Source organism: Nycticebus coucang, chromosome 16 (genome assembly GCF_027406575.1).
Source record: "Nycticebus coucang isolate mNycCou1 chromosome 16, mNycCou1.pri, whole genome shotgun sequence".
Lineage (NCBI taxonomy): Eukaryota > Metazoa > Chordata > Mammalia > Primates > Lorisidae > Nycticebus > Nycticebus coucang.
In genome coordinates, this window is record NC_069795.1 from 73202788 (window position 1) to 73226799 (window position 24012).

General features: G+C 43.2%; 1 protein-coding gene and 1 long non-coding RNA gene across 2 annotated transcripts in view; one reads left to right on the top strand and one right to left on the bottom strand.

Annotated features, from left to right (window-relative positions):
- Nucleotides 1-5100, bottom strand: part of HACD2 (3-hydroxyacyl-CoA dehydratase 2) — a 99746-nt gene extending 94646 nt beyond the window's left edge. Inside the window, exons 1-2 of the mRNA XM_053565248.1 lie at nucleotides 4880-5100; nucleotides 343-460 (exon numbers count right to left, since the gene is read on the bottom strand). Coding sequence (XP_053421223.1) covers nucleotides 343-460; nucleotides 4880-5034 — 273 coding nt within the window. The 5' untranslated portion in view covers nucleotides 5035-5100. The remainder of the gene's footprint in view (nucleotides 1-342; nucleotides 461-4879) is intronic.
- Nucleotides 5101-5221: 121 nt separating this feature from the next.
- Nucleotides 5222-8349, top strand: LOC128567757 (uncharacterized). Its single transcript, XR_008374924.1, has 3 exons — nucleotides 5222-5628; nucleotides 5912-5978; nucleotides 8030-8349. It is a non-coding gene; the product is annotated as an uncharacterized LOC128567757 (long non-coding RNA).
- The last annotated feature ends 15663 nt before the right edge of the window (nucleotides 8350-24012 follow it).

A 24012-nucleotide genomic window follows, 5' to 3' on the forward strand; every position in this document is an offset into this window, starting at 1 on the left:
CCCATCAAGTTCACTGTTTCCATTTTATGGCCCCCCAAATTATGAGTTTGCCAACCTTTCCTTGGGTGTCTCTAGAATTTTTTTAACCCTAATATAAGTTTGTTTCATTTCCAGTAAAAGCTGACTATAAAATATATTCCAAGTATCACAAGCTACATGAGATTTTACCTTATCTAAAACTTCAAAAATATAGTCTAGGATCAATATGATATTACGCCAGGAGACAAAATTTCAAAATTTAAGCAAATCTAACAGATAATGACTACTTCAATATAATTTAGTAGTATGTTTTTTACTTTATAGCCATGGAAATAAACAACATCAACAAATTTCAGGACTTACCTCCAATAAGGCTCCAGTTTGGAAGAATTTCAAAGGCTTTTCAATTGAATAATAAAGACTATGGTAGCTACCCTTAGCCAGGTATGCTCTGACCAGACCAACCGCTATAACCAGCCACCTAATAAAAAGGAAAAGAGTAATCAGAGGGGAAAAAAAGACCTAAGTAGGATTTAAGGTAATAAAAAGATGCAGCAGTAACAGATATTGCTAAAGGTATATCTTAAGAATCAGTATCCTGCATTTATCCATGGTAGCTCTCAAATGCCAAGCTGTGTTACACAGAACTATTGCACCACCGACAGCACCCTACCAAAAGCACAATGGCACAGTGGCACCTCACCCATCTGGAACTCTGTTTTTGCAACTTTGCCTATTGAGAACAAGGCTGAAATGGGGAATAAGCTAAAATAGGCTTCATGTTGCTAAATTAGGTGCAAGAAAGTCTAAGATAAGAAAAAACTGGTTGGTGGCACCTGTGGCTCAAAGGGGTAGGGTGCCGGCCCCATATGCTGGAGGTGGCGGGTTCAAACCCAGCCCCAGCCAAAAACTGCAAAAAAACCCCAACTATATATATATATAGAAAAAAACAGTTAAGGAAAAAAACGTACATACATTTTACAGTTCAAGGGTCTTTAATAATAATAGATGGAGAGATGTTAAATTATTTTTATAAGACTCTCTGGAACATTCCCAAATCTTAAAATCTATCCTGGGCAGTGCCTGTGGCTCAGTGAGCAGGGTGCTGGCCCCACATACTGATGGTAGTGGGTTCAAACCCAGCCCCGGCCAAACTGCAACAAAAAAAAATAGCCGGGCGTTGTGGCAGGCGCCTGTAGTCCCTGCTACTGGGGAGGCTGAGGCAAGAGAATCGCCTAAACTCAGGAGTTGGAGGTTGCTGTGAGCTGTGATGTCATAGCACTCTACCAAGGGTGATAAAATGAGACTCTGTCTCTAATAAAAAAAAAAAAAATCTATCCTTTTAAAACTGTCAATGAGCTGGGTGCTGTGGCCCACACCTGTGTTCCTAGCTCTCTAGGAGTCTGAGGTGGATGGATTGCTTGAGCTCAGGAGTTTGAGACCAGCCTGAGCAAGAGCGAGACCTTGTCTCTAAAACTAGCTGGGTGCTGTGGTGGGCACCTGTGTGTAGGCGTCTGTAGTCCCAACTACTCTGCAGGCTGAGGCAAGAGGATTGCCTGAGCCCAAGAGTTTGAGGTTGCCGTGAGCTATAATACCAAGGCACTCAATCCCAGGGCGACTGAGTGAGACTCTGTCTCAAAATAAATAAATAAACCAATGAAATAAGTACAAAAAGTTTTTTTTAAGAATAAAAGTTTTGTTTTTAATTTTTTATTGTTAAATCATAGCTGTGTACATTAGTGCAATCAGGGGTACAATGTGCTGGTTTCATATACAATCTGAAATATTCTCATCACACTGTTCAACGTAGCCTTCATGGCATTTTCTTAGTTATTGTATGTAGACATTTGTATTCTGCATTTAGTAGGTTTCGCCTGTACCCATTCTAAGATGCACCGTAGGTGTGGCCCCACCCATTACCCTCTCTCCACCCTAACCTCCCCACTCCCTTCCCCTTCCTTGGCCCTTTCCTCATAGTCTTGTGCTATAGTTGGGTTATAGCCTTCATATGAAAGCTATAAATTAGCTTCATAGTAGGGCCGAGTACATTGGATACTTTTTCTTCCATTCCTGAGATACTTTGCTAAGAAGAATATGTTCCAGCTCCATCCATGTAAGCATGAAAGAGGTAAAGTCTCCATCTTTCTTTAAGGCTGCATAATATTCCATGGTATACATGTACCACAAGAATAAAAGTTTTTTTAGTTAAACCTCTGAAAGCAACTCAGAAAAGAAAGCTCAATAAATAGTTAATATAAACCACGACACATGGGAGCACTTAAGCACACAGCTACGAATGCTACATTTCTGTTCCACTCTCCTTCTCAAAAATAAATGTCAGGTCTTGCAATTTTTTTTTTTTTTTTTGCAGTTTTTGGCCAGGGCCAGGTTTGAACCCACCACCTCCGGTATATGGGGCCGGTGCCCTACTCCTTGAGCCACAGGTGCCGCCCCAGGTCTTGCAATTTTTAATTTGTTAAATTCCCTAATGAAACAAATGGGTCTTTTTTATGAAGGTATGTCTCCTGAAACTCAATAATAGATTTACTTAAATGCACACGTACAATCTAAACAAGGCAAAGGGGTATGTGGTCCATGCTATTCTAAAAATGATCATACAAGGACATCAAATAAAAAAATTGTAAAAGAAGAAATTAATTCCTTAGCAGTGCAACTGGTCCTAGCTAATTAGCAGCCTATAAAAGAGCTTATTTTGCTCTCACAATCTCAATTTCTCTCCCTGGTTTAAGACATCGCTCTTCACACTCTACTTCATGTTCTATGTTCATCACCCAGGAATAGACAACTTTTCTTCTCACCTCTGTGCTTGAAAATACCTCTCCAGTCCAATCCTCTCATCAAGAACCTTGCTAAAGTAACAATAATTTTATATATAAATATAAACACATATACACAGATTCCTTAATGTTCTTTTAAATGTCAATTTATGTGACATGTAATAAAGAAAATTTGTACCTGCAATAGCTCTTCATTGCCCTGAGGTCAAGCTGAATGATTTGTAGATCCAGAACTTATTTTTTTTTTTTTTGTAGAGACGGAGTCTCACTGTACCGCCCTCGGTAGAGTGCCGTGGCGTCACACGGCTCACAGCAACCTCTAACTCTTGGGCTTACGCGATTCTCTTGCCTCAGCCTCCCAAGCAGCTGGGACTACAGGCGCCCGCCACAATGCCCGGCTATTTTTTTGTTGCAGTTTGGCCGGGGCTGGGTTTGAACCCGCCACCCTCGGCATATAGGGCCGGCGCCCTACTCACTGAGCCACAGGCGCCGCCCCAGAACTTCTTTTTATTAACAAATTCTATGATCTCAAGCTAGTCACAACTTCTCTGAGCCTGGGTTTCAACACCTACCATTTCTAATTCTAGCAGTAAGCCTATGATCTGCCCAAGATGTATTTATTTTCACAAACAAAAAAGGCAAGGTGCTGAACTGTAAATATACGTTAGCATTTGTACTTATTTTTTAAAAAAAGAAGGAAAGTATGTATACATTCTTGTTTGTAACAGCATCTTAAGCATACACAAAATTGGTTGCCTCATTGGAGGGGATCTGGGTAGAAGGAAAAGGTGGGAGGAAAGATTTTTACCCAAGACTCTTGTGTATATTTTGAAATTTGAACCCTGCCAATGTATTAACTACTTTAAATAAAACTGGATGTTCACTATACATTTCAACTTTCCTGTATTAAATTTTTCGTAATAAAATGTTAGGGAAATCTTTTTACAAATGAGTGTAATTAAAAAACACATTAACAAGCCAGTGCAGTGACTCATGCCTGTAATCTCAGTGCTCTGGGAGGCTGAGGTGGGAGGACTGCTTAGAGGCCAGAGGTTTAAGACCAGCCTGGGCATCACAGCAAGACCTCCTCTCCACAAACAATTTCAAAATATTAGCCAAGTGTGGCAATGCTCATCTTAGTCTTAGCTACTGAGAAGTGGAAAGGGGAGGATTGCTTAAGCCTAGGAGCTTGAGGCTGCAGTAAGGTATGATTGCACCACTGTACTAGAGCCTGGGCAAGACAGCAAGACCCTGTATGTATGTGTGTGTGTGTGTATATATATAAAATAAAATACATAACAAACAGTCTGATCTTGTGCTCCTCCTCACCAAAACCACAAGATAAAGAACTGCAGAGCTGGAGGAAACTTCAAGATCACCTAGTCCAACTCGATGAAGCCCTAGGGCTATAACTTACCCAAAGTCACACAGCTAGTTAACGTCAGCACTAAAAACCCAATGTGATAAGAGATGGACTGAAATGAGGGAGGCACAGATGGGTATAACCTGTTTCGAGGGTCGATCCTCGCCCCTCCCCAGTAACTCTGCCTTCGGTTCCCAAGTTTCTTCTCCGCTTCAACCCATCCTAGAAAGTCTAAACTCATCTAAAGCACGGCTCTGCTCAAGCCACTGGGCAAAAACTTTGAACACTTTTCCGATACCTTTCAGATTAAAGCGCAGCCTGGATTTTGAAAACAGCCGCCTAAATGAATGGTCACTCTGCAGCCACAGCTCCCTCCACTCCCCCAGGTTGGAACAGCTCCCCATTCGTGACTAGCCGCTTGGGCCGACTTCTACGCCGCAGGACGTCCCGGCACACCGCCCCCAGACCTGCCCCCGTGGCCAGCCCACTCTTCTCCCCCACGGCCCTCCCGAGCTAGCGCGGCGGCAGCCTTCCCCGCGCCCTGTGCCTGGGAACTTGGCTCGGCCCCCAGCGCGGGCGTGTGTCGCGGGCTGGCACCCGGGCTGGCTCTGCGCTCGGCAGTCCTCGCGCCCAGGTGCAGGGTCCCAGACACCGACGGCTGAGCTGCACCGCGCGCCGCCGGCCGCCCGGCTCCCTCCCGGCCAGGCTGGCTCCCCGCCTCCACGAGCCCTAGCCTCACCCCGCAGTCATCACCACATTGTAGATGACCAGGTACGCCGTGGCCAGAGGCCCCGGACCCTTCTTCTTCCGCGCGCCGCTGGCTTCGCCGGCCCCAGCCCGGCTACCGCCGCCCCCATTCCCCTTGGTCGCCGCAGTAGCCGCCGCTGCCGCCATGTCAAGCGCCCAGAGGCCACTCTCTCTGCGCGAGCACCTCTGCTGGGCTCTGCCGGGCTCCGCCGGGCGAAGGGGCGGAGGGAGGGACGAAGGAGAGGCGGGGCGGGGCCGCGGGGCGGAGCCGGGGACAGCGCCCACGGCGGCCGCCATCTTGGGTGAGGGCGCGGACGTACCTGGCACACCCGTCCCTCGGCTCGCCTCAGTCTCCGCTGCCATATTGGATGAGGGTGATTTCCGCCTCCTGTGCGCTCCGGTAGCGACCTCCGGCGCCATCTTAAGTTAGGTTAATGGGGTGGTTGGCAATGGTTGCCGGGGCCGCTTTGTCTGCCCGCTGGATGGCTCTCCGACCATGGCTGTCCTATTAACCACCACTTGCAGGCTGGATCAAACCAATCATGCCTTGGTTCTTCCTTTCCAATGGCCCTATATTCACTTCTAAACAGACCCACCCTAGTAGCCTGCCATTTTGGATCAGGGCAGTTGACGCCGACTTCGCTTCCCAGGTCCTTTACAGGGTGGACTCTGCTCCTTTACCCGTAGCCGGGTTGGAGGTTCAGTCTCCAGAGGTTTCTTCCCTGCCTTTTGACTTTTAAGGTACTAGTATACGCTGAAGAAGCCCCTGTGGCTTAGGACGCAAGCCGCGAGGGCTGGGTGTTCTACTGCCTCTTCCTTCCCGAAGCCGCTTGGGCGCTCTGGTCGCGTGGGTGGGAAGAGGACAGGCGATTAGATCAGGCGTCGGCTGGCTGACCGTGGGGTGCGGAGGAGGGGAGCAGATTTATACCCACAAAGACCAGAAATAGGATGTTGGATTAGGTGGGAAACCTGTCTGCTGAGGGAAACTGCTGACCCCACTTTGCACGCATTGCTTTTTTTCTAGGGGTTTATTTGTAAGGCCTCCTACCGTCGATTTTAACACACCCAAGCGTCTCCTTAAACGAATTGCAGTACGTATGGTGATACGAAATTTTTACGTATTCATTCCAATAATTATTCATGGAGCGTCTACAAAGTTGCCCTGGGATTCTCTGCATTAAATGGAAGGGACAAAGTCCTAGGTCTCCCAGAGATTACAGAGGGAGCCAGAGGAAAATGAGTATTAGTTGGTGGAACATGATTCCAGGAAGTTATTCCACTAATCCAGGCCCGCGCTTGGTAGCCCTTGAGGTGATAAAACCCGATTGGATTCTGGATAAACCTTAAAAGTGGAACTCCTAAGATTTGTAGGTATGTTAGATGTGTGAGATAAAAGGCATTGCACGCAACTTGGAAGAAGCTAAGTTGGACAAGAAGTAATTTCGAAGGTGAGAATCAGTAATTTTGGTTTTTATGTTTTGAGTTTGAAATCCTTGTTAGACATTCAAGTGGGGAGGTGGTATAGATAATTAGGTTTAGGCTGATGTTCAGGGTGTGGGCTGGAAATACAAATTTGAGAGTCTTCAGAGTGGTATTTGAAGCCATGAGACCAGAAGAGATGAAGTGAGAGAGAGGAACTAAACAATTGTGGGGTCCCACTTTACTGCCTTCACAGATGGTATACAGATCCTGTTGCCTTGTTTTTCTAACTTTTTTTTTTTTCTGTTTTTGGCCAGGGCTGGGTTTGAACCCGCCACCTCCGGCATATGGGGCCAGCGCCCTACTCCTTTGAGCCACAGGTGCCACCTGTTTCTCTAACTTTTTTAAAAAGAGAAAGTTAGTGGGCCCAAATTGCTATGATCAGAGACAAAAAACTTTTTGGCAAAAGAAAGTGAGCTATTTTGCAAAACCGAATTGTCATTCATGTAAAAGCTTCTTTCATTCATTTGATTGATTCCCCCCCCCAATAAATCTACTTAATGGAAAAGTAGGAGGAGACAGGAAGGCATAAAGGTCTTTCAGTTGGAAATTAATTTAAAACTCAATATATCTTCTTGCAGCCACATAGGTCTAATTCCAGTCTGCTCTGTGCAGTACAGTGAGAGTGATCTTTTCCAGATACAACTTCGTTCATGTCTACTCCTTTTCCCCACTTCACCCCTTTAAGACATTTTAACAGGTGGCACTCTTAGCTCAGTGGTTACGACGCTGGCCACGTACACGGAGGCTGGTGGGTTCAAACTGGCCTGGGCCAGCTAAAACGACGACAGCTGCAACAAAAAAATAGCCAGGTGTTGTGGTGGGCGCCTGTAGTCCCAACTACTTGGGAGGCTGAGGCAAGAGACTCGCTTAAACCCAGGAGTTGGAGGTTGCTGTGAGCTGTGACATCACAGCACTCTACCCAGGGCAACAGCTTGAGACTCTGTCTCCAAAAAAAAAAAGACATTTTAATGGCTGTGAATGGTACTTAAGAAAAACCATGAGATATTTACTGTGGTCTACCACAATCTGCATGGTGTATCCCCTACCTGTCTCTTCAGTCTCCCTTCACACTCCCCATACGCACCTTACCTTTAGTTTTCCTGTGAGCAGTGCTCCTTCCTGCCGCAAGGACTTTGCACATATTTCTCTCTCTGCCTAGAACAATCTCTCTCTATCCCTACTTCCTTCCTCCTGCTCTAAATTCTGCAGTCACCTTCTTAAGGGCAGTTGCCCTGAACTTCTGTAATGCATCATTTTACCCTCTGTGGTCTCCATGTATTTTTTTCATGATGTATGCCACAGTAATTTTATATTTATTCATATGACTTCTCTCCCTTCCTAGCATACACATTTTATAAGATAGCAACAGTGGTGATTCCTTGGTGGTAGTGCTTTGCTTGAGATGTTTGTGTTTGTGTGTTTCTCCCTCATTGCCCAATACACCACTTGGCAACACGAATAGAGTCTGGATCAATTGTGATTTCCCTAGGAAAGTAGTTATTTCAAGACTCAAGGACTGACAACACAAGCAGACCTTATCGTAGTCTTTTATTAGATTGATATGTAAGTACTGGGGTGTAACATTTGTCTTTTTGCTGGGATTGCTAACGATTAAAAGATTTGTAATCCTGAGGCTCCTTCTTCTCTTCCGCGTGAACAGAGATTGATAGAAAGAAGCCAAGCAGTCCAGTCCCTGACCCTGGTACCTGCTGTTTTTCCTTCAATTTTGTGAGTTATCTCATTATTCTTTCCAGCTGGTGAGTCAGTACATGCCTTTTCCTTAATCTAGCATTCCTAGAACAAAGACCTTATCTCTTTTTCACTTGTTACACCAACAGTCCTGGCAACTCACCTCATTAGTTTGTTGGTCCAGTGCCCATTACTGAGACAATCATTGTGGCCAAAGGAGATAACATATGCTATTTGGCCAGGTTTTTGCCATATACTCATAATGAGAGGAGGGCTGGCTTTACCCAAACTGTATGAATTAAGTTTGGGTGAGATAGTTGCTCTTTTTTTTTTTGTAGAGACAAGGTCTCACTCTATGGCCCTCGGTAGAGTTGAAGGGGGTTGTTACCATAGGAAGAGGATGGTTGCTTGGCAAATATGGTAGGTTGAAAATTGGCTCCCCAGGGGTGGCGCCTGTGGCTCAGCGGGTAGGGTGCCGGCCCCATATGCCGAGGGTGGCAGGTTCAAACCCGGCCCTGGCCAAACTGCAACAAAAAAATAGCCGGGCGTTGTGGCAGGCGCCTGTAGTCCCAGCTACTCAGGAGGCTGAGGCAAGAGAATCGCCTAAGCCCAAGAGTTGGAGGTTGCTGTGAGCTGTGTGATGCCACAGCACTCTACCAACGGCGATAAAGTGAGACTGTCTCTACAAAAAAAAAAAAAAAAAAAAGAAAAGAAAATTGGCTCCCCAAAAGATACTGATATCAAATACTTGGGACCTATACATGTTACTGTATTTGGAAAAAAGGTCTCAGCAGATGTATTTAAGTTAAAGATCTTGTAATGAGAAGATAATTATCTAGGTGGGCCATAAACGTAATCACATACGTCCAGTCATGTGTATCCATAAGTTCTAGATTCATGGATTCAATCAATCAGGGATGGAAAACATAGTTAGGCCTGTGATGGTTACATTTGTACATACTTTTTTTCTTGTTCTTATTCCCTAACTAATACAGTATAACATGGATCGACAAAGCATTTATCTTGTATTAGGTATTATGATCTCAAGGTGATTTAATGTGTACAGGAGGATATGAGTAGGTCATATGCAAATACTACGCCATTTTATATAAGAGACTCGAGCATCCTTCAATTTGGCATTTTCAGGAGTTACTCGAACCAATCCCCTACGGATACTGAGGGTGATTATATATCTTAATAAAACAGACAACAGAGAGGATAAAGAGACACACAGACATAAAGATAAAGCGATATGACTATGGAGGCAGAGACTGGAATGATGCAACCACCAGTCAAGGAATGCTGACAGCCAGGAAGAAGGATTCTCCCTGAGGGCCTCCAGAGAGTGCAGCTCTACTGAGACCTTGATTTCAGAATTTTGAGAATTGTGAAAGAACAAATGTTTTAAATCACCAGTTTCTGATAATTTGGTATAGCAGCCACAGAAAACTAATACAGCAGGTAAAAACAGCAGATGCTGAATGCATATTATCTACTAGTATCTTATAGCCTAGTATGGAATAGCTACATTCAGAGAAAAATTGAGGATATTAAGCATGTTAGAGGGGTCTAAGTAAACATAGACCTCTTTTACGTCTCAGAACATACCTAGAACTTTTTGTGTGCGTGTGAGACTAAGTCTCACTCTGTCACCTCAGATAGACTGCAGTGACATCATTGTAGCTCACTGCAACCTTCAACTCCCAAAGTTCAAGCGATCCTCCTGCCTCAGCCTCCCAATTATTTGGGACTACAGGTGTGTACCACCATGCCCAGCTAATTTTTCTGTGTTTAGTGGAGATGAGGTCTTGCTCCTGCTCAGGCTGGTCTCAAACTCCAGAGCTCAAACAATCCTCCAGACCTGGCCTCCCAGGGTGGTAGGATTATAGGCATGAGCCACCATGGCTGGTGCCTCAGAACATTTTGAGGACTATAAAGCCACAGTTTTGAGGGGAGAGAAGTCAGAAAAAGCTTTTTGAAGAAGTGTTAAATGTAATCATAAAGAGAGAAATGGGGCATTGTAAAAAGGTAGGAAGTCATGGTGAGGGATGATAAAAGGTAAGAAATGTGTCTACAGAAGTCTAACCAGAGTGACATGATAAAAATGAACTTAATATAGGTGACCCTTGAACAATGTGGGTTTGAACTGCATGGGGCCACTTATATGTGTACATGGATGTTCTTCTTTTGCCACACCTGAAACAGGATGATGCTTCCTCCTCCTCCTTGGTCTGCTCAACATGAAGATAAGGATGAAGACTTTTTGAAAAATAAGTGGACTTTCTCTTCCTTATGATTATCTTAATGATGTCTTTTCTCCAGCTTATAAGAATATAGTATACAATGTGATAACATACAGAATGTTTACATAATTGGTAAGGCTTCTAATCATATAGTCTACTAGTAGTTAAGTTTTGGGAGAGTCAAAAGTTTTATGTGGATTTTTGACTACTTGGGGGTGAGAGTGGGGTTGGCACCTCAACCCCTGTGTTGTTTGGTTGGTCCTTGAGTGCCAGGCTGGGGAATTTAAATTTGAACTAAGACATGATTGAAGCACATAGGTTTTTAGATACAGATTTAAAGTATTATTTGAAAAGAAAAATCAACATGCATGTATTAGTGTCCTATTTCCTCTGTAACAGCATACCACAAATTTAGTGGCTTAAAACAATATGAATTTACTCTCTTAGAGTTCTGGTGGTTAGAAGTCTAAAATGATTCTTAAATCAGGATAAAATCAGGATAAAATCAAGGTATCTGCAGGGGTGGTTCTTTCTGGAGGCTCCAGGGAGAATGCATTTCTTACTTCTTCCAGCGTGTAGATGCTGCCAGCATTCCTTGTTTCATAGCTGCGTCACTCCAGTCTCCCTTCCGTCCTTGCATTGCCTTCTCTGTGACTCTCCAGCCTCTCTCCAGTAACTTTTGTGATTACGCTGGGCCCACCTGAGGCTGGGTGTGATGGCTCACGCCTGTAATCCTAGCACTCTGGGAGGCAAAGGTGGGTTGATTGCTTGAGCTCAGGAGTTCCAGACCAGCCTGAGCAAGAGCAAGACCTGGTCTTTACTAAAAATAGAAATACTAGCTGGGCATTGTGGCAGGTGCCTGTAGTTCCAGCTACTCAGGAAGCTGAGACAGGAGGATCGCTTGAGCTGAGGAGTTTGAGACTAAAAATCTAAAAATAGAAAAACTAGCTAGGCCTTGTGGCATGCATCTGTAGTCCCAGTTACTGGGGAGGCTGAGGGAGGAGGATCGCTTGAGCCCAGGAGTTTGAGGTTGTTGTGAGCTGTGATGCCAGGGAACTCTAGCCTGGGACAACAGAGTGAGACTAAAAAACAAAAACAAAATCCACATTGGACTTAACCTGGGTGATCCAGGGTACTCTGCCCCATCTCAATGTCCTTAATTTAATCACATCTACACAGTTAGTTACACAGTTCCTTCTGCCATATAAGTAACACTCTGGAGATTAGGACATGATAATATTTGGGAGTAGGAGAGAGATCATTAAGCTTACAGAATCCACCCCCCCAAATACCCCACAGCAAAATCCCCTAAAAACTTTAAAAATGGCATTCTTTTAAAACCATTGATGAACTTGAAGGGAAGTAAGAGATATCTCCACAGTGGGGGCCAGAAGTGAGGAGAGGACTTGTGATGATGAACATCACCTAAAACCAGAGTAATGATCAGTTAGAACAGCGGTTCTCAACCTGTGGGTCGTGACCCCTTTGTAACAATGAAGATACATCCTGCATATCAGATATTTACATTACGATTCCTAACAGTAGCAAAATTACAGTTATGAAGTAGCAACAAAAATAATTTTATGGTTGGAGGGTCACCGCAACATGAGGAACTGTATTAAAGGGTCGCAGCATTAGGAAGGTTGAGAACCATTGAGTTAGAAACACAAGAGCCAGGTTTGCTCTGGGGGCAAATGCTAATACAAGTGCTTGGACTGAGAAACCAAGCCTGGGCCAGGTGCAGTGGCTCATGCTTCTAATCCTAGCACTCTGGGAGGCCGAGGTGGGTGGATTGTCTGAGCTCAGGAGTCCAAGACCAGCCTGAGCCAGAGTGAGACCTCATCTCTAAAAATAGCTGGGCATTGTGGCGGGTGCCTGTAGTCCCAGGTACTCGGGAGGCTGAGGCAAGAGAATTGCTTGAGCCCAAGAGTTTGAGGTTGCTATGAGCTATGATGCCCTGGCACTCTACCAAAGGTGATGAAGTGAGACTCTGTTTCAAAAAAAAAAGAAAAGAAAAGAAAAAAGAAACTAAGCCTGGAGCCTTTGGCAACATGTTGGGGTGGGGGTGGGGGTGGGTTTCTAAAATTGGTCCAGATGCCATCTGGCTTTTAGCAGAGGCACATAAAAACCCTTCTGAAGGAAAGCATCCCAAATGTAGATCCTTGGAATTTCCATTGATTAAGGTCAATGAAACATAAACTCACAATTTAAAAATATTGTCCCAACTTGAGCAACACAGCAAGACCTGTCTCTACAAAAAAAAATAAAATTTGCCAGGTGTGGTGATATGTTCCTATAGTCCTAGCTAATTCAGAGGCAGGAGGATCTCTTGAGCCCAAGTTTTTTTGTTTGTTTGTTTGGTTTTTTTTGGTTGTACTTGTCATTGTTATTTGGCAGGCCTGGGCTGGATTCAAACACGCCAGCTCTGGTGTATGTGGCTGGCACCTTAGCCGCTTGAGCTACAGGCACTGAGCCTAAGCCCAAGATTTTGAGGTTACAGTGAGCTGCGGTTGTCCAGGCACTCCAGCCTGGACAACAGAGCAAGAGCCTGTCTCTAAATAAAAAATAAAACGCCCACAAGGCGTTGGTAACCTGGATGGATTTTAGCCTGTTGGCCTTACCCATGTTCCAAATGCTCTCACAACTGCATGAACAGCTTCATGTTAGAGACTACAGCTACAATACTTTCTGTTTGAGGCCTGTGATAAATTTTCAAAAGATACTATGCGACTTTCTTGGACTAGATTTCTTCCAGCTGAAGATAACTAAGGACGAGGGGGGTTACAAATTAACCTAAGTCAAATTGGTCATTCACACCTAAATGTCTTTAAGGCTGACCCCAGCATCCTCCAGTAGTGAAGAGGTAAGGTGAGCTATAGGGCTTCTCCACAACCTTGTTCCAGGTGACCTATTACAGTGGAAGGCAGCCTCAGGCCCAAATCACCCGTTATTAGCAAGCAGTCAAACAACCAATTCTGCAAGCTCACTGAAGTCCCAGATCTGTCTCTAGAACACCTGCAAATGCTGCGATATGCTTGGATAGGATCTAGCTAATCTGGTTAGTCAACCAGTTGGAGTCACTTCCTCTTGGAACTGTTCTTGGAAATAACTTGTCTGACTTAACCACAATTTTCATTACCTCTGTAAAACAATTACTACTTTTTACCTATATCTTTTACTATAGCTGTGTAGTTTGTGCCTTGGTTTCCTGTCTGTAAAATTAGAGTAATAATAATTCCTCATACATGGGTTGATAGATAAAATGAGCTCATACGTAGCACCTGACTCTTTTGGTAACCCCCTATTCTGGCACTCAGAGATGCTAAAATGTGTCAGAAACAATTTCTACCTTCAAGGACTTGATTAAACTTCCGCAGAAAAAAATATTTGAAAAAGTTATAAACAGCTGTCTGTATCTAAGAGTTCTGAATCCATGGATTTAAATAACTGCAGGTCAAAAATATTCGGGGGAACCTAACACCAGTGAGAATAATCCACAGCACAGGGTCCCAAAGCAGTGAATGCTGGTGTGGGTGTGGAAAGACAGGCACACTTATGCACTATTGTTGGGATTGCAAACTAGTACAGTGTTTTTGGAAAGAAGTGTGGAGAATTCTCAAAGAACTACTCAAAGGAAAAAAAAATCATTTTACCATAAGGACGTTTGCACTTGAACGTTTATAGCAGCTCAATTCGTAATCACAAAGATGTAGAAACAACCGAAATGCCGGTCAACCCATAAATGGATTAATAAACTGTGGTATATGTATACCATGGAATGCTATTCAACTATTAAAAAGATGCAGACTTTGCATCTTTTGTATTTACCTGGATGGATTTGGAGAACATTCTCCTAAGTAAAGTCTTTCAATAATGGAAAAGCAGGCATCCCTTGTACTCAGTACGAATCTGAAAATAGTAGATCGGTAACTACAGGCCCACATGAGATAAAAACACAACTAAATTCAAGAAGGGGGCTTTTCCATGAAGTGGACAAGGTGGTGGAAGTGGAGCCAAAGAAGTAGAACCTGCCACAAGCACACCTGCTGCGGCGTGGACCTCGCCCAGTTGCTGATCTGTCCACCAGCGGCGGGTGCAGGACCGTGCGCGACCTGTGAAGGAAGCGGCACTAGCGGCCGAGGCGCCTGCGCAAAGCCAAGAAGAAGGCCCTGCCCAGGGAGAAGCTTCAGGTGGTGAATCTGCGCCTGCGCCAAGCCCAAGAAGCGGGCCCTGCCCAGGGAGAAGCTCCAGGTGGTGAATCTGCGCCCGCCCGAGGTGGTGGGCAGCGTGGTCGGCGTCCACACGGCAAGACCTTAAAACAGGTGGAGATCAAGTCTGAGATGATCAGCCACTACCTAGGGGAGTTCTCCATCACCTATAAGCCTGTGAAGTATGGCCAAATAAATGAATAAATAAAATTCAATAAGCGGGAGGCTCTTGGCAAGTTCCCACCTATTGGGTACAATGTAGGAGTAGATGGCAACTTCCTGGGTGAAGGGCTCAACTACAACTCGGATTTTGGACTTCAGCTTACAAATGCAAATAATGTAACCTAATCGTCTGCACCTTCATAGTAACCCAAAATGTAAATATATATATTTGGGGGAAAAGCATTCCACAGAGTTCCAAAAAGCAAAACTTGAATCTTCAGCACACCTAGTATTATGTTGAATCCACTTGAAAGAAGTCATGTGTAGGCACTGTATTAAGTATTATGAATAATCTAGAGATGATTTCAAGTATCATCTTTAAAGGAGGAGGTGTATGGGTTACATTACATGCAAATACTACACCATCTTTTATAAGGAAATCTTTTAACTCCTAGTCCCTAAGTACTCTGTTCTTCACAGTCAAGGGGGAAAAGCTCATCTGACCTAATGAGTCTTATTTTCCAATCAAGAAATGGTAGACAACAGGCGCAACTGAGGGCAGGGGTCAGGAGAAAGCCTGAGTACCAAACCTTGAAAGTCCAGCCCTCTCCACTTGTCTGGCTGCCAGAAGTCAGACTACCAGGTGCAAAATGAAAATGTGGGGTCCTAATTTAAAAAGTTATGAATTTCAAGATAGCAACAGCAGAGCACTAAGTGTAAGAACCTATGAGGGCCGGGCCCTTTGTGACTGCACAGAGTGTGTGCCCTTGAAGCTGGCCTGGCTGCAGGTGATTCCTGCACCAGCAGGAGTCTAGAAGATTCTTCATGGAAGACTGTGTGGTCCAGAGAAATGACCCACATACAATGTCATGTGGAAATTCCTCAATAAAATAATTCTATTCTCATCAAACTGTCAATGTGGGTATTTTATGGAGGGCAATTTTTATGCACAAAAATTATTCTGAGACCATTCTGGTTTTTAATTAATTAATTAATTTATTTATTTATTTATTTTGAGACAAAGCTCATTATGTCGCCCTCAGTAGAGTGTTGTGGCGTCACAGCTCAGTGGCGTCACAGCTCACAGCAATCTCAAGCTCTTGGGTTTAGGTGATTCTCTTGCCTCAGTCTCCCAAGTAGCTGGCTATTGTAGTCTCCCAAAGCCTGGCTATTTTTTTGTTGCAGTTGTCATTGTTGTTTGTCAGGCCCAGGCCAGGTTTGAACCCACCAGCCTCAGCGTATGTGGCTGGCACCCTAGATGCTGAGCTATGGGCGCCAAGCCTTTAATATTTTACCCATTTAAATTGAAAGCTTTTCCTCTTAGAACTGAACCAGATGGGAGGCGCCTGTGGCTCAGTGAGTAGGGCACCGGCCCCATATGCCGAGGGTGGCGGGTTCGGACCCAGCCCTGGCCAGAAAAATAGCCGGGCACGCCTGTAGTCCCAGCTGCTCGGGAGGCTGAGGCAGGAGAATCGCGTAAGCCCAAGAGTTGGAGGTTGCTGTGAGCCGTGTGACGCCACGGCACTCTACCCGAGGGCGGAACAGTGAGACTCTGTCTCTACAAAAAAAAAAAAGAACTGGAACCAGACAAGGTTGTCTTCTGTCACCATTACTACTCAACATAGTGCTAGAAATTCTAGACGATACAATTAGGCAACACAAGAAAATAAAGGCCATCCAAATGGGAGCAGAGGAGGTCAAACTCTCCCTCTTTGCTGATGACATGATCTTAGAGAACTCCAAAGACTCAACCACAAGACTCCTAGAAGTCATCAAAAAATACAGTAATGTCTCAGGAATATAAAATCAATGTCCATAAGTCAGTTGCCTTTGTATACGTCAATAACAGTGAAGATGAGAGGCTAAGGAAATGAAATGAGAGCCCCAAAGAAAATGAAATACCTACAAATATACCTAACAAAAGAGGACCTCTGTAAAGAAAATTGTGAAACCCTAAGAAGGGAAATAGCAGAGAATATTAACAAATGGAAGACCATACCATGCTCATGGCTGGGAAGAATCGACATTGTTAAAATGTCTATACTTCACAGAGCAATCTACCCATTCAACGCCATCCCTATTAAAATACCAAAGTCCTATTTTCAAGACTTGGAAAAAATGATTCTGCGTTTTGTATTGAACCAGAAAAAAACCCATATAGCTAAGGCAGTTCTTAGTAATAAAAACAAAGCTGGAGGCATCGTCATACCAGATTTTAGGCTGGACTACAAGGCCATAGTGGTCAAGACAGCATGGTACTGGCACAAAAATAGAGACACAGACATTTGGAATCGAATAGAAAACCAGGAAATGAAAACAACAATTTACAACCACCTAATCTTTGATAAACCAAACAAGAACGTACACTGCGGGAAAGACTCCCTATTCAATAAATGGTGTTGGGAGAACTGGATATCCACATGTAAAAGACTGAAACTGGACCCTCACCTTTCTCTACTCACAAAAATTGATTCAAGATGGACAAAGAACTTAAATTTAAGGCATGAAACAATAAAAATCCTCAAAGAAAGCATAGGAAAAACTGGAAGAGATCGGCCTGGGGAAAGACTTTATGAAGAAGACTGCCATGGCAATTGCAACAACAACAAAAATAAACAAATGGGATTTAATTAAACTGAAAAGCTTCTGTACAGCTAAGGAGACAACAACCAAAGCAAATAGACAACCTACACAATGGGAAAAGATATTTGTATATTTTGAATTAGACAAAAGCTTAATAACTAGGATCTATAGAGAACTTAAATTAATCCACATGAAAAAAGCCAACAACCCCATACATCAATGGGGAAGAGAGATGAACAGAACCTTCTCTAAAGAAGACAGACAAATGGCTAACAAACATATGAAAAAATGCTCATCATCCTTAATTATTAGGGAAATGAAAATTAAAACCACCCTGAAATATCATCTAACCCCAGCGAGAATGGCCCATACCAGAAAATCTCAAACCTGCAGATGCTGGAGCGGATGTGGAGAGAAAGGAACACTTTTACACTGCTGGTGGAACTGCAAACTAATACAACCTTTTTGGAAGGAAGTATGGAGAAATCTTAACTCAACCTAGACCTCCCGTTTGATTCTGCAATCCCATTACTGGGCATCTATCCAGAAGGAAAAAAAAACCCTGTTATTATAAAGACACTTGTACTAGACTGTTTACTGCAGCTCAATTTACAATCGCCAAAATGTGGAAACAGCCTAAATGTCCCACAACCCTGGAATGGATTGGCAAGCTGTGGTATATGTATACCATGGAATACTATTCAGCCATTTAAAAAAAATGGAGATTTTGCAGCATTTGTATTAACCTGGATGGAAGTGGAAGACATTATTCTTAGTGAAGTATCACAGGAATGGAGACGTATGAATCCTGTGTATCCAACTTTGATATGAGGACAATGAATGACACGGTGGGGGGGTGGGGGATAGGGAGAGAAGAGAGAAGGAGGGAGGGGGTGGGGGAAGGAAAAGAAACAAAAAAGAAAATAGTGACTGATTCTCACATAAGTTGGATTTAATTTTGACCAAAGTACATTATTTGAACAAATAATTTTTAATTCAACTTGTTAGTATGTTGTTTAGGATATTGTATCCTCATTTATAAGTGAAACATGTTTGTAATTTTCCTTTATATTTTTTCCAATTTTAATATCAGGTATATCTAGATGAAGTAGAATGAATTTGAAGTATTTCTTCTTTTTCTATTGTCTATAAGATTTGGCGTGATATGTTTTTTGAAATTACCTTCTATTTTTATTTATAAATATTAGTTGTCTATTTTTTGAGACAGGAAAAATAAAAAAAAGATATTTTACCTTTGCAATTTTTAAAACCGAGTGTTTCTTTAAACTTTTTTTTTTTTTTTGTAGAGACAGAGTCTCACTGTACCGCCCTCGGTAGAGTGCCGTGGCGTCACAGGACTCACAGCAACCTCTACTCTTGGGCTTACGCGATTCTCTTGCCTCAGCCTCCCCAGCAGTCTTTAAACTTTTTAAGCCCAATTTCCAGGTCTGATTTAGTAGACCTGCTAAAAGCCCCCTTAATGGCAAGCATATTTTGGTAGATTTATAAAGCTTGCCGTTAAGGGGGCTTTTAGCATCTAATTAATTAATTCCCTTAAACATTTAGAAATCATATTTATAAATGTAATAAACACCTTTCATTTCATTTTAAAGTCTCTAGTTGGTTTATAACAAAACTTTCCAAGAAAAGTCCCTAGCAAATACCTTCCCAAATAAAATAGGTCTCATAAATAAATTGAATTTATATATACAGTAGAACTTTATTTTTCTTAAATAGTCCAATACCATTATAAATTTAGTAGGAGTTAAACTTTGAATCCCAAATTTAAATCTGTTACACAACTTATGTTTTAAATTAGAACCATAGGGCTTGGTGCCTGTAGCACAGTGATTACAGCACCAGCCACATACACTGAGGCTGACGGGTTCGAATCCACCCCGGGCCAGTTAAACAACAATGGCAACAACAATAAAAAATAGCCAGGTGTTGTGGCGGGCACCTGTAGTCCCAGCTATTTGGGAGGCTGAGGCAAGAGAATCACTTAAGCCCAAGAGTTTGAGGTTGCTGTGAGCTGTGACACCACGGCACTCTACCAAGGGCAACATAGTGAGGCTCTGTCTCAAAAAAATTAAATAAATAAATAAGAACCACAGGCTAACCAATTTCTCTAAAAAGCCTAAATCTTTTAAACATTAGAAATATCTAAAATAATGAATCCTATGTACTCAATTTTGATATGAGGACAATTAATGACAATTAAGGTTATGGGGGGGAAAGCAGAAAGAGGGATGGAGGGAGGGGGGTGGGGCCTTGGTGTGTGTCACACTTTATGGGGGCAAGACATGATTGCAAGAGGGACTTTACCTAACAATTGCAATCAGTGTAACCTGGCTTATTGTACCCTCAATGAATCCCCAACAATAAAAAAAAAAAAAAAAGAAATATCTAAAATAAGCTGGGCACCCAGTAGCTCACACCTGTAATCCTAGCACTTGGGACACTGAGGTGGGCGGATTGCTTGAGCTCACAGGTTCGAGACCAGCCTGAGCCAGACAAGACCCCATGTCTAAAAATAGCCGGGTTTTGTGGCAGGCGCCTGTAGTCCTAGCTTCTTGGGAGGCTGAGGCAAGAGAATCACTTGAACCCAAGAGTTTGAGGTTACTGTGAGCTATGATACCATGGCACTCTACCGAGACAGAGTGAGACTCTGTCTAAAAAAAAAAAAATCCAAATAACAAAATAAAAACTTTACTAATATTTAATACCATATACTTGATTTATTTTATAACGTTATGAATTCTAAGAGAAATTTGTTCATTTGAAGAAAATCACCTTCCCACTTAGGGGAACATTGCCTTCTCACCTGGCTGAGTTTCCTCTTTAAGGGCATACCAATTGGGGAGGTTGGGAACAGTTTGTTTTCATGTCTCTCTGACAACCATCTCCCACTCCACCACTCCTGCCTCCATTTGGTTTGCAACCATTAACCAGAGATTTAACTAAGGCTGAGACATGGAGCTGTAAGACACCCTGGTAATATTTCATGTTACTCTGATGGCCAAGCTCTGTAATCACTACATTTTGGATTCTAAGTACTTTATTCCTGGAAGTCTGCAATCCCAAATAAAATTGTAGCTAATTTCTTTCATCACTCCATTAGTTTTACATTGCTTTAGTTTTCTTCAGATATGCAGTAGAACTTCCATAGTAGACCATCTCTCTACATTGACCACCTCCTTAAGTTGACCTGATTTTCATAGACCAGACATGCACCACATGTATATGCCATATAGCAGGCCTAGTTCTTTATGTTGATCACCTCTGTATGTTGAACAGTTTATTGCAGTCCCTTCGGGGTAAGCTTAGAGAGCTACTGTATAATGTTTCTCATCCACCTCTAAAAATAATTATGGACAATTCCATTGGAAGCTTAGGATTCTTACGTTAAGTCTGTTGGAACCTTTTTGGACTTGGTAGAATTCCAAAGTGTTTTCATATCCTTCTTTCTAGTAGGACCACAACTTTGTAGACATTAAAATGGCATCTGAGGCTTGGTACCCATAGCTCAGTGGTTAGGGCGCCAGCCACGTACACCAAGGCACGTGGGTTCAAATCCAGCCCAGGCCTGCTAAACAACAATGACAACTGCAACAAAAATAGCCAGGCTTTGTGGCGGGCGCCTGTAGTCCCAGCTACTTGGGAGGCTGAGGCAAGAGAATCTCTTAAGCCCAAGAGTTTGAGCTTGCTGTGAGCTGTGACACCATGGCACTCTACCAAGGGCAACATAGTGAGGCTCTGTCTCAAAAAAGTAAATAAAAATAAAATGGCATCTGAATGCTACATGACATTGATTTGTCTGATAGTGCTAAGATCATTCCCATGGCTGAGCATTCTACAGCAAGGCCTACAGTCAACGGGCTTGAACTAGATGCAGATCCTCACTCTTAAACATAGGTGAACAACTACATACTACCAAATATTTGAGGAAAACTTTTGAGCCGGGCGAGGTGGCTCACGCCATAATCCCAACACTCTGGGAGACCAAGGCAGGTGGGTTGCTTGAGCTCACAAGTTCCAGACCAGCCTGAGCAAGAGTGAGACCCCCGTCTCTAAAACTAGCTGGGCATTGTGGTGGGCGCCTATAGTCCCGGCTACTTTGGAGGCTGAGGCAAGAGGATCTCTTGAACCCAAGAGTTTGAGGTTGCTGTGAGCTATTATGCCAGAGCACTCTACCTAAGGTAACAAAGTGATACTCTGTCTCAAAAAAAACAAAACAAAACAAACAAAAAAAAACTTCTAGGGCAAAAAACAAAGAGGGCAATGAACATTGAAAGGAAGTTGGAAGAAATAGAGACCATATAGGGAAAAGAAAACAACAATTAATATCCTCAAAAAGGTATAACAAAATATGATATTCACAAAACAAAAACAGGATGCTATTTACAAATAAAAATTAGAAACTAAAGTAACACGGGTGGGGCCTGTGGATTAGTGGGTAGGGCACCAGCCCCATATACCGAGGGTGGCGGGTTCAAACTCAGCCCCCACTGTGGCAGGTGCCTGTAGTCCCAGCTACTTGGGAGGCTGAGGCAAGAGAATCGCCTAAGCTCAGGAGTTGGAGGTTGCTGTGAGCTGTGACACCACAGCACTCCACTGAGGGCAATAAAGTAAGACTCTGTCTCTACAAAAAGAAAAAAAAAAAAAGGAAATTAAAGAAACATCTTCTACAAATGGAACTTTACCCTGGAAGTGAGAACAAAGTAACCTAATTATTGTCCCCTCATATTAATTTGAATAAAGTTTTAAAAATAAAATAAAATAATGAGGTACAGAACAAATGGGATTCAAGATTCACTGAGGAAGAGACACAAAAGGGGGTCACAAACAAGGTTTAGCCCAAAAAAGAAGACTGTGTGAGAAAAAAATCACTGCTGATTTAAAGCAGAGAGGTACGTATCTTATCATTTTTTTTTTTTTACCACTAATACAAATAAATCTGAAACAAACAAAAATAGCACAGAAGGTCTCTTTGCCTACTTGCTGTGGCAATGGAGCTCACATCTTTCTCTGTAAACTTTCTTACTCTGTAACCTGTATTTCTCTTCCTCAATAAACTTTGTTTCGTGCTTGCCTGGAAAAAAAGAAATAAAGAAAGAAATTAAAGTAACATTCAAAGCATTAGGTTGGAAGACAGAATTATAGAAATCTCCCAGAAAAAGAGAACAAAAATAACATGAACAACAGAAATGTTGAAAGGATCAGAAGAGGTTCACCCTGCACGCAGGACACTAGCTGAGGACAGGGAAGGCGGAGGGGCAGAAGTCAATACCCTACCTAGCAAAGCATTAATTTTCTAATTAATTTTCTAGTTCCAGGTCTCAGTGCTTCTCAAAGTGTGGTTTGGAACACACTCCTCTTGGGAGTGCAAGAGGGAACATAACATTGTTGCCAGACCAGGGAGTCCATCTGCCTCTCACCCAAGCCAATCAACAGAGAAGGAATGAGAGACCAACAGTTTCACTTTTATTTACAAAAAGGCCAGCAATTCAGAGAACAGTGAGAGTATCTCCTCAAAGCACTGTTTTGCCCTGGTTTCTTTTCTTTTCTTTTTTTTTTTTTTTTTGCAGTTTTTGGCCGATGGGGTGTGGAGGGGGGACAGGCGCCACCCCCTCTTGTTTCTTTTTGTTATTTTTACACCCTCACAGTGATAGTACACATCAGCAATGTTATTCATCAGCATGGCGTACATTAAACAAATCCCCCCACCCTTATAGATTACAAAGTCAAAATAAATATCTCTTGCTTTCAGTGTGGCTGTATCTTTAGAGTATTTTTAGTTCGACTAGATTTATAGCCAGTTAACGCTTCACTGAGTGCAGAGTGCCCTGTGTCCTTGACCGGTACCATGGAGTCCATCCCCCCAACTTATCTATGACAGCAGGCCTTGGAAGTGAATAAACCATCTCCAGATGTTGGCCTGTAGGCTCAGCTGGCCTTCCTAGGGCCTGACCAGCAGCGCCCCGCAGGCGATGGCTGTTCAGGTTAACAGTGGCTGGTACAAAGTCAACACTTTTATAGGTTTTTTGTGTGTGTGTGTGTGTGTGGTTTTTGGCCAGGGCTGGGTTTGAACCCTTCACCTCTGGCATATGGGACCGGCGCCCTACTCCTTGAGCCACAGGCGTCACCCACAAAGTCAACACTTTTAATAATAATAATAATAACTCATTACTTGCCTTTTTCAACCTCTTTTACTCATAAACGTAGAGGGGAGGCTACCTGAGGTGTAACAATGTCATCTTTCTGGGCGGCGCCTGTGGCTCAGTGGGTAGGGCGCCGGCCCCATATGCCGAGGGTGGCAGGTTTGGACCCAGCCCCGGCCAAACTGCAACCAAAAAATAGCCGGGCGTTGTGGCGGGCGCCTGTAGTCCCAGCTACTTGGGAGGCTCAGGCAAGAGAATCGCTTAAGCCCAGGAGTTGGAGGTTGCTGTGAGCTGTGTGAGGCCACGGCACTCTACCGAGGGCCATAAAGTGAGACTCTGTCTCTACAAAAAAAAAAAAAAAAAAAAAAACAATGTCATCTTTCTGAGGGCTTATATTTTCTTGTGATGTAACATTTTCTTAGTTCTAATTTCTAATATAACAAATATTAAATAGTTATGAGCCACATAAATAAAAGCACTTTGGGATCTTCAATGATTTTTAAGAGTTTGAGAACCAGCTCGGTGCCTGTAGCTCAGCGGCTAGGGTGCCAGCCACATACGCCAGAGCTGGAGGGTTCGAATCCAGCCTGGGCCTGC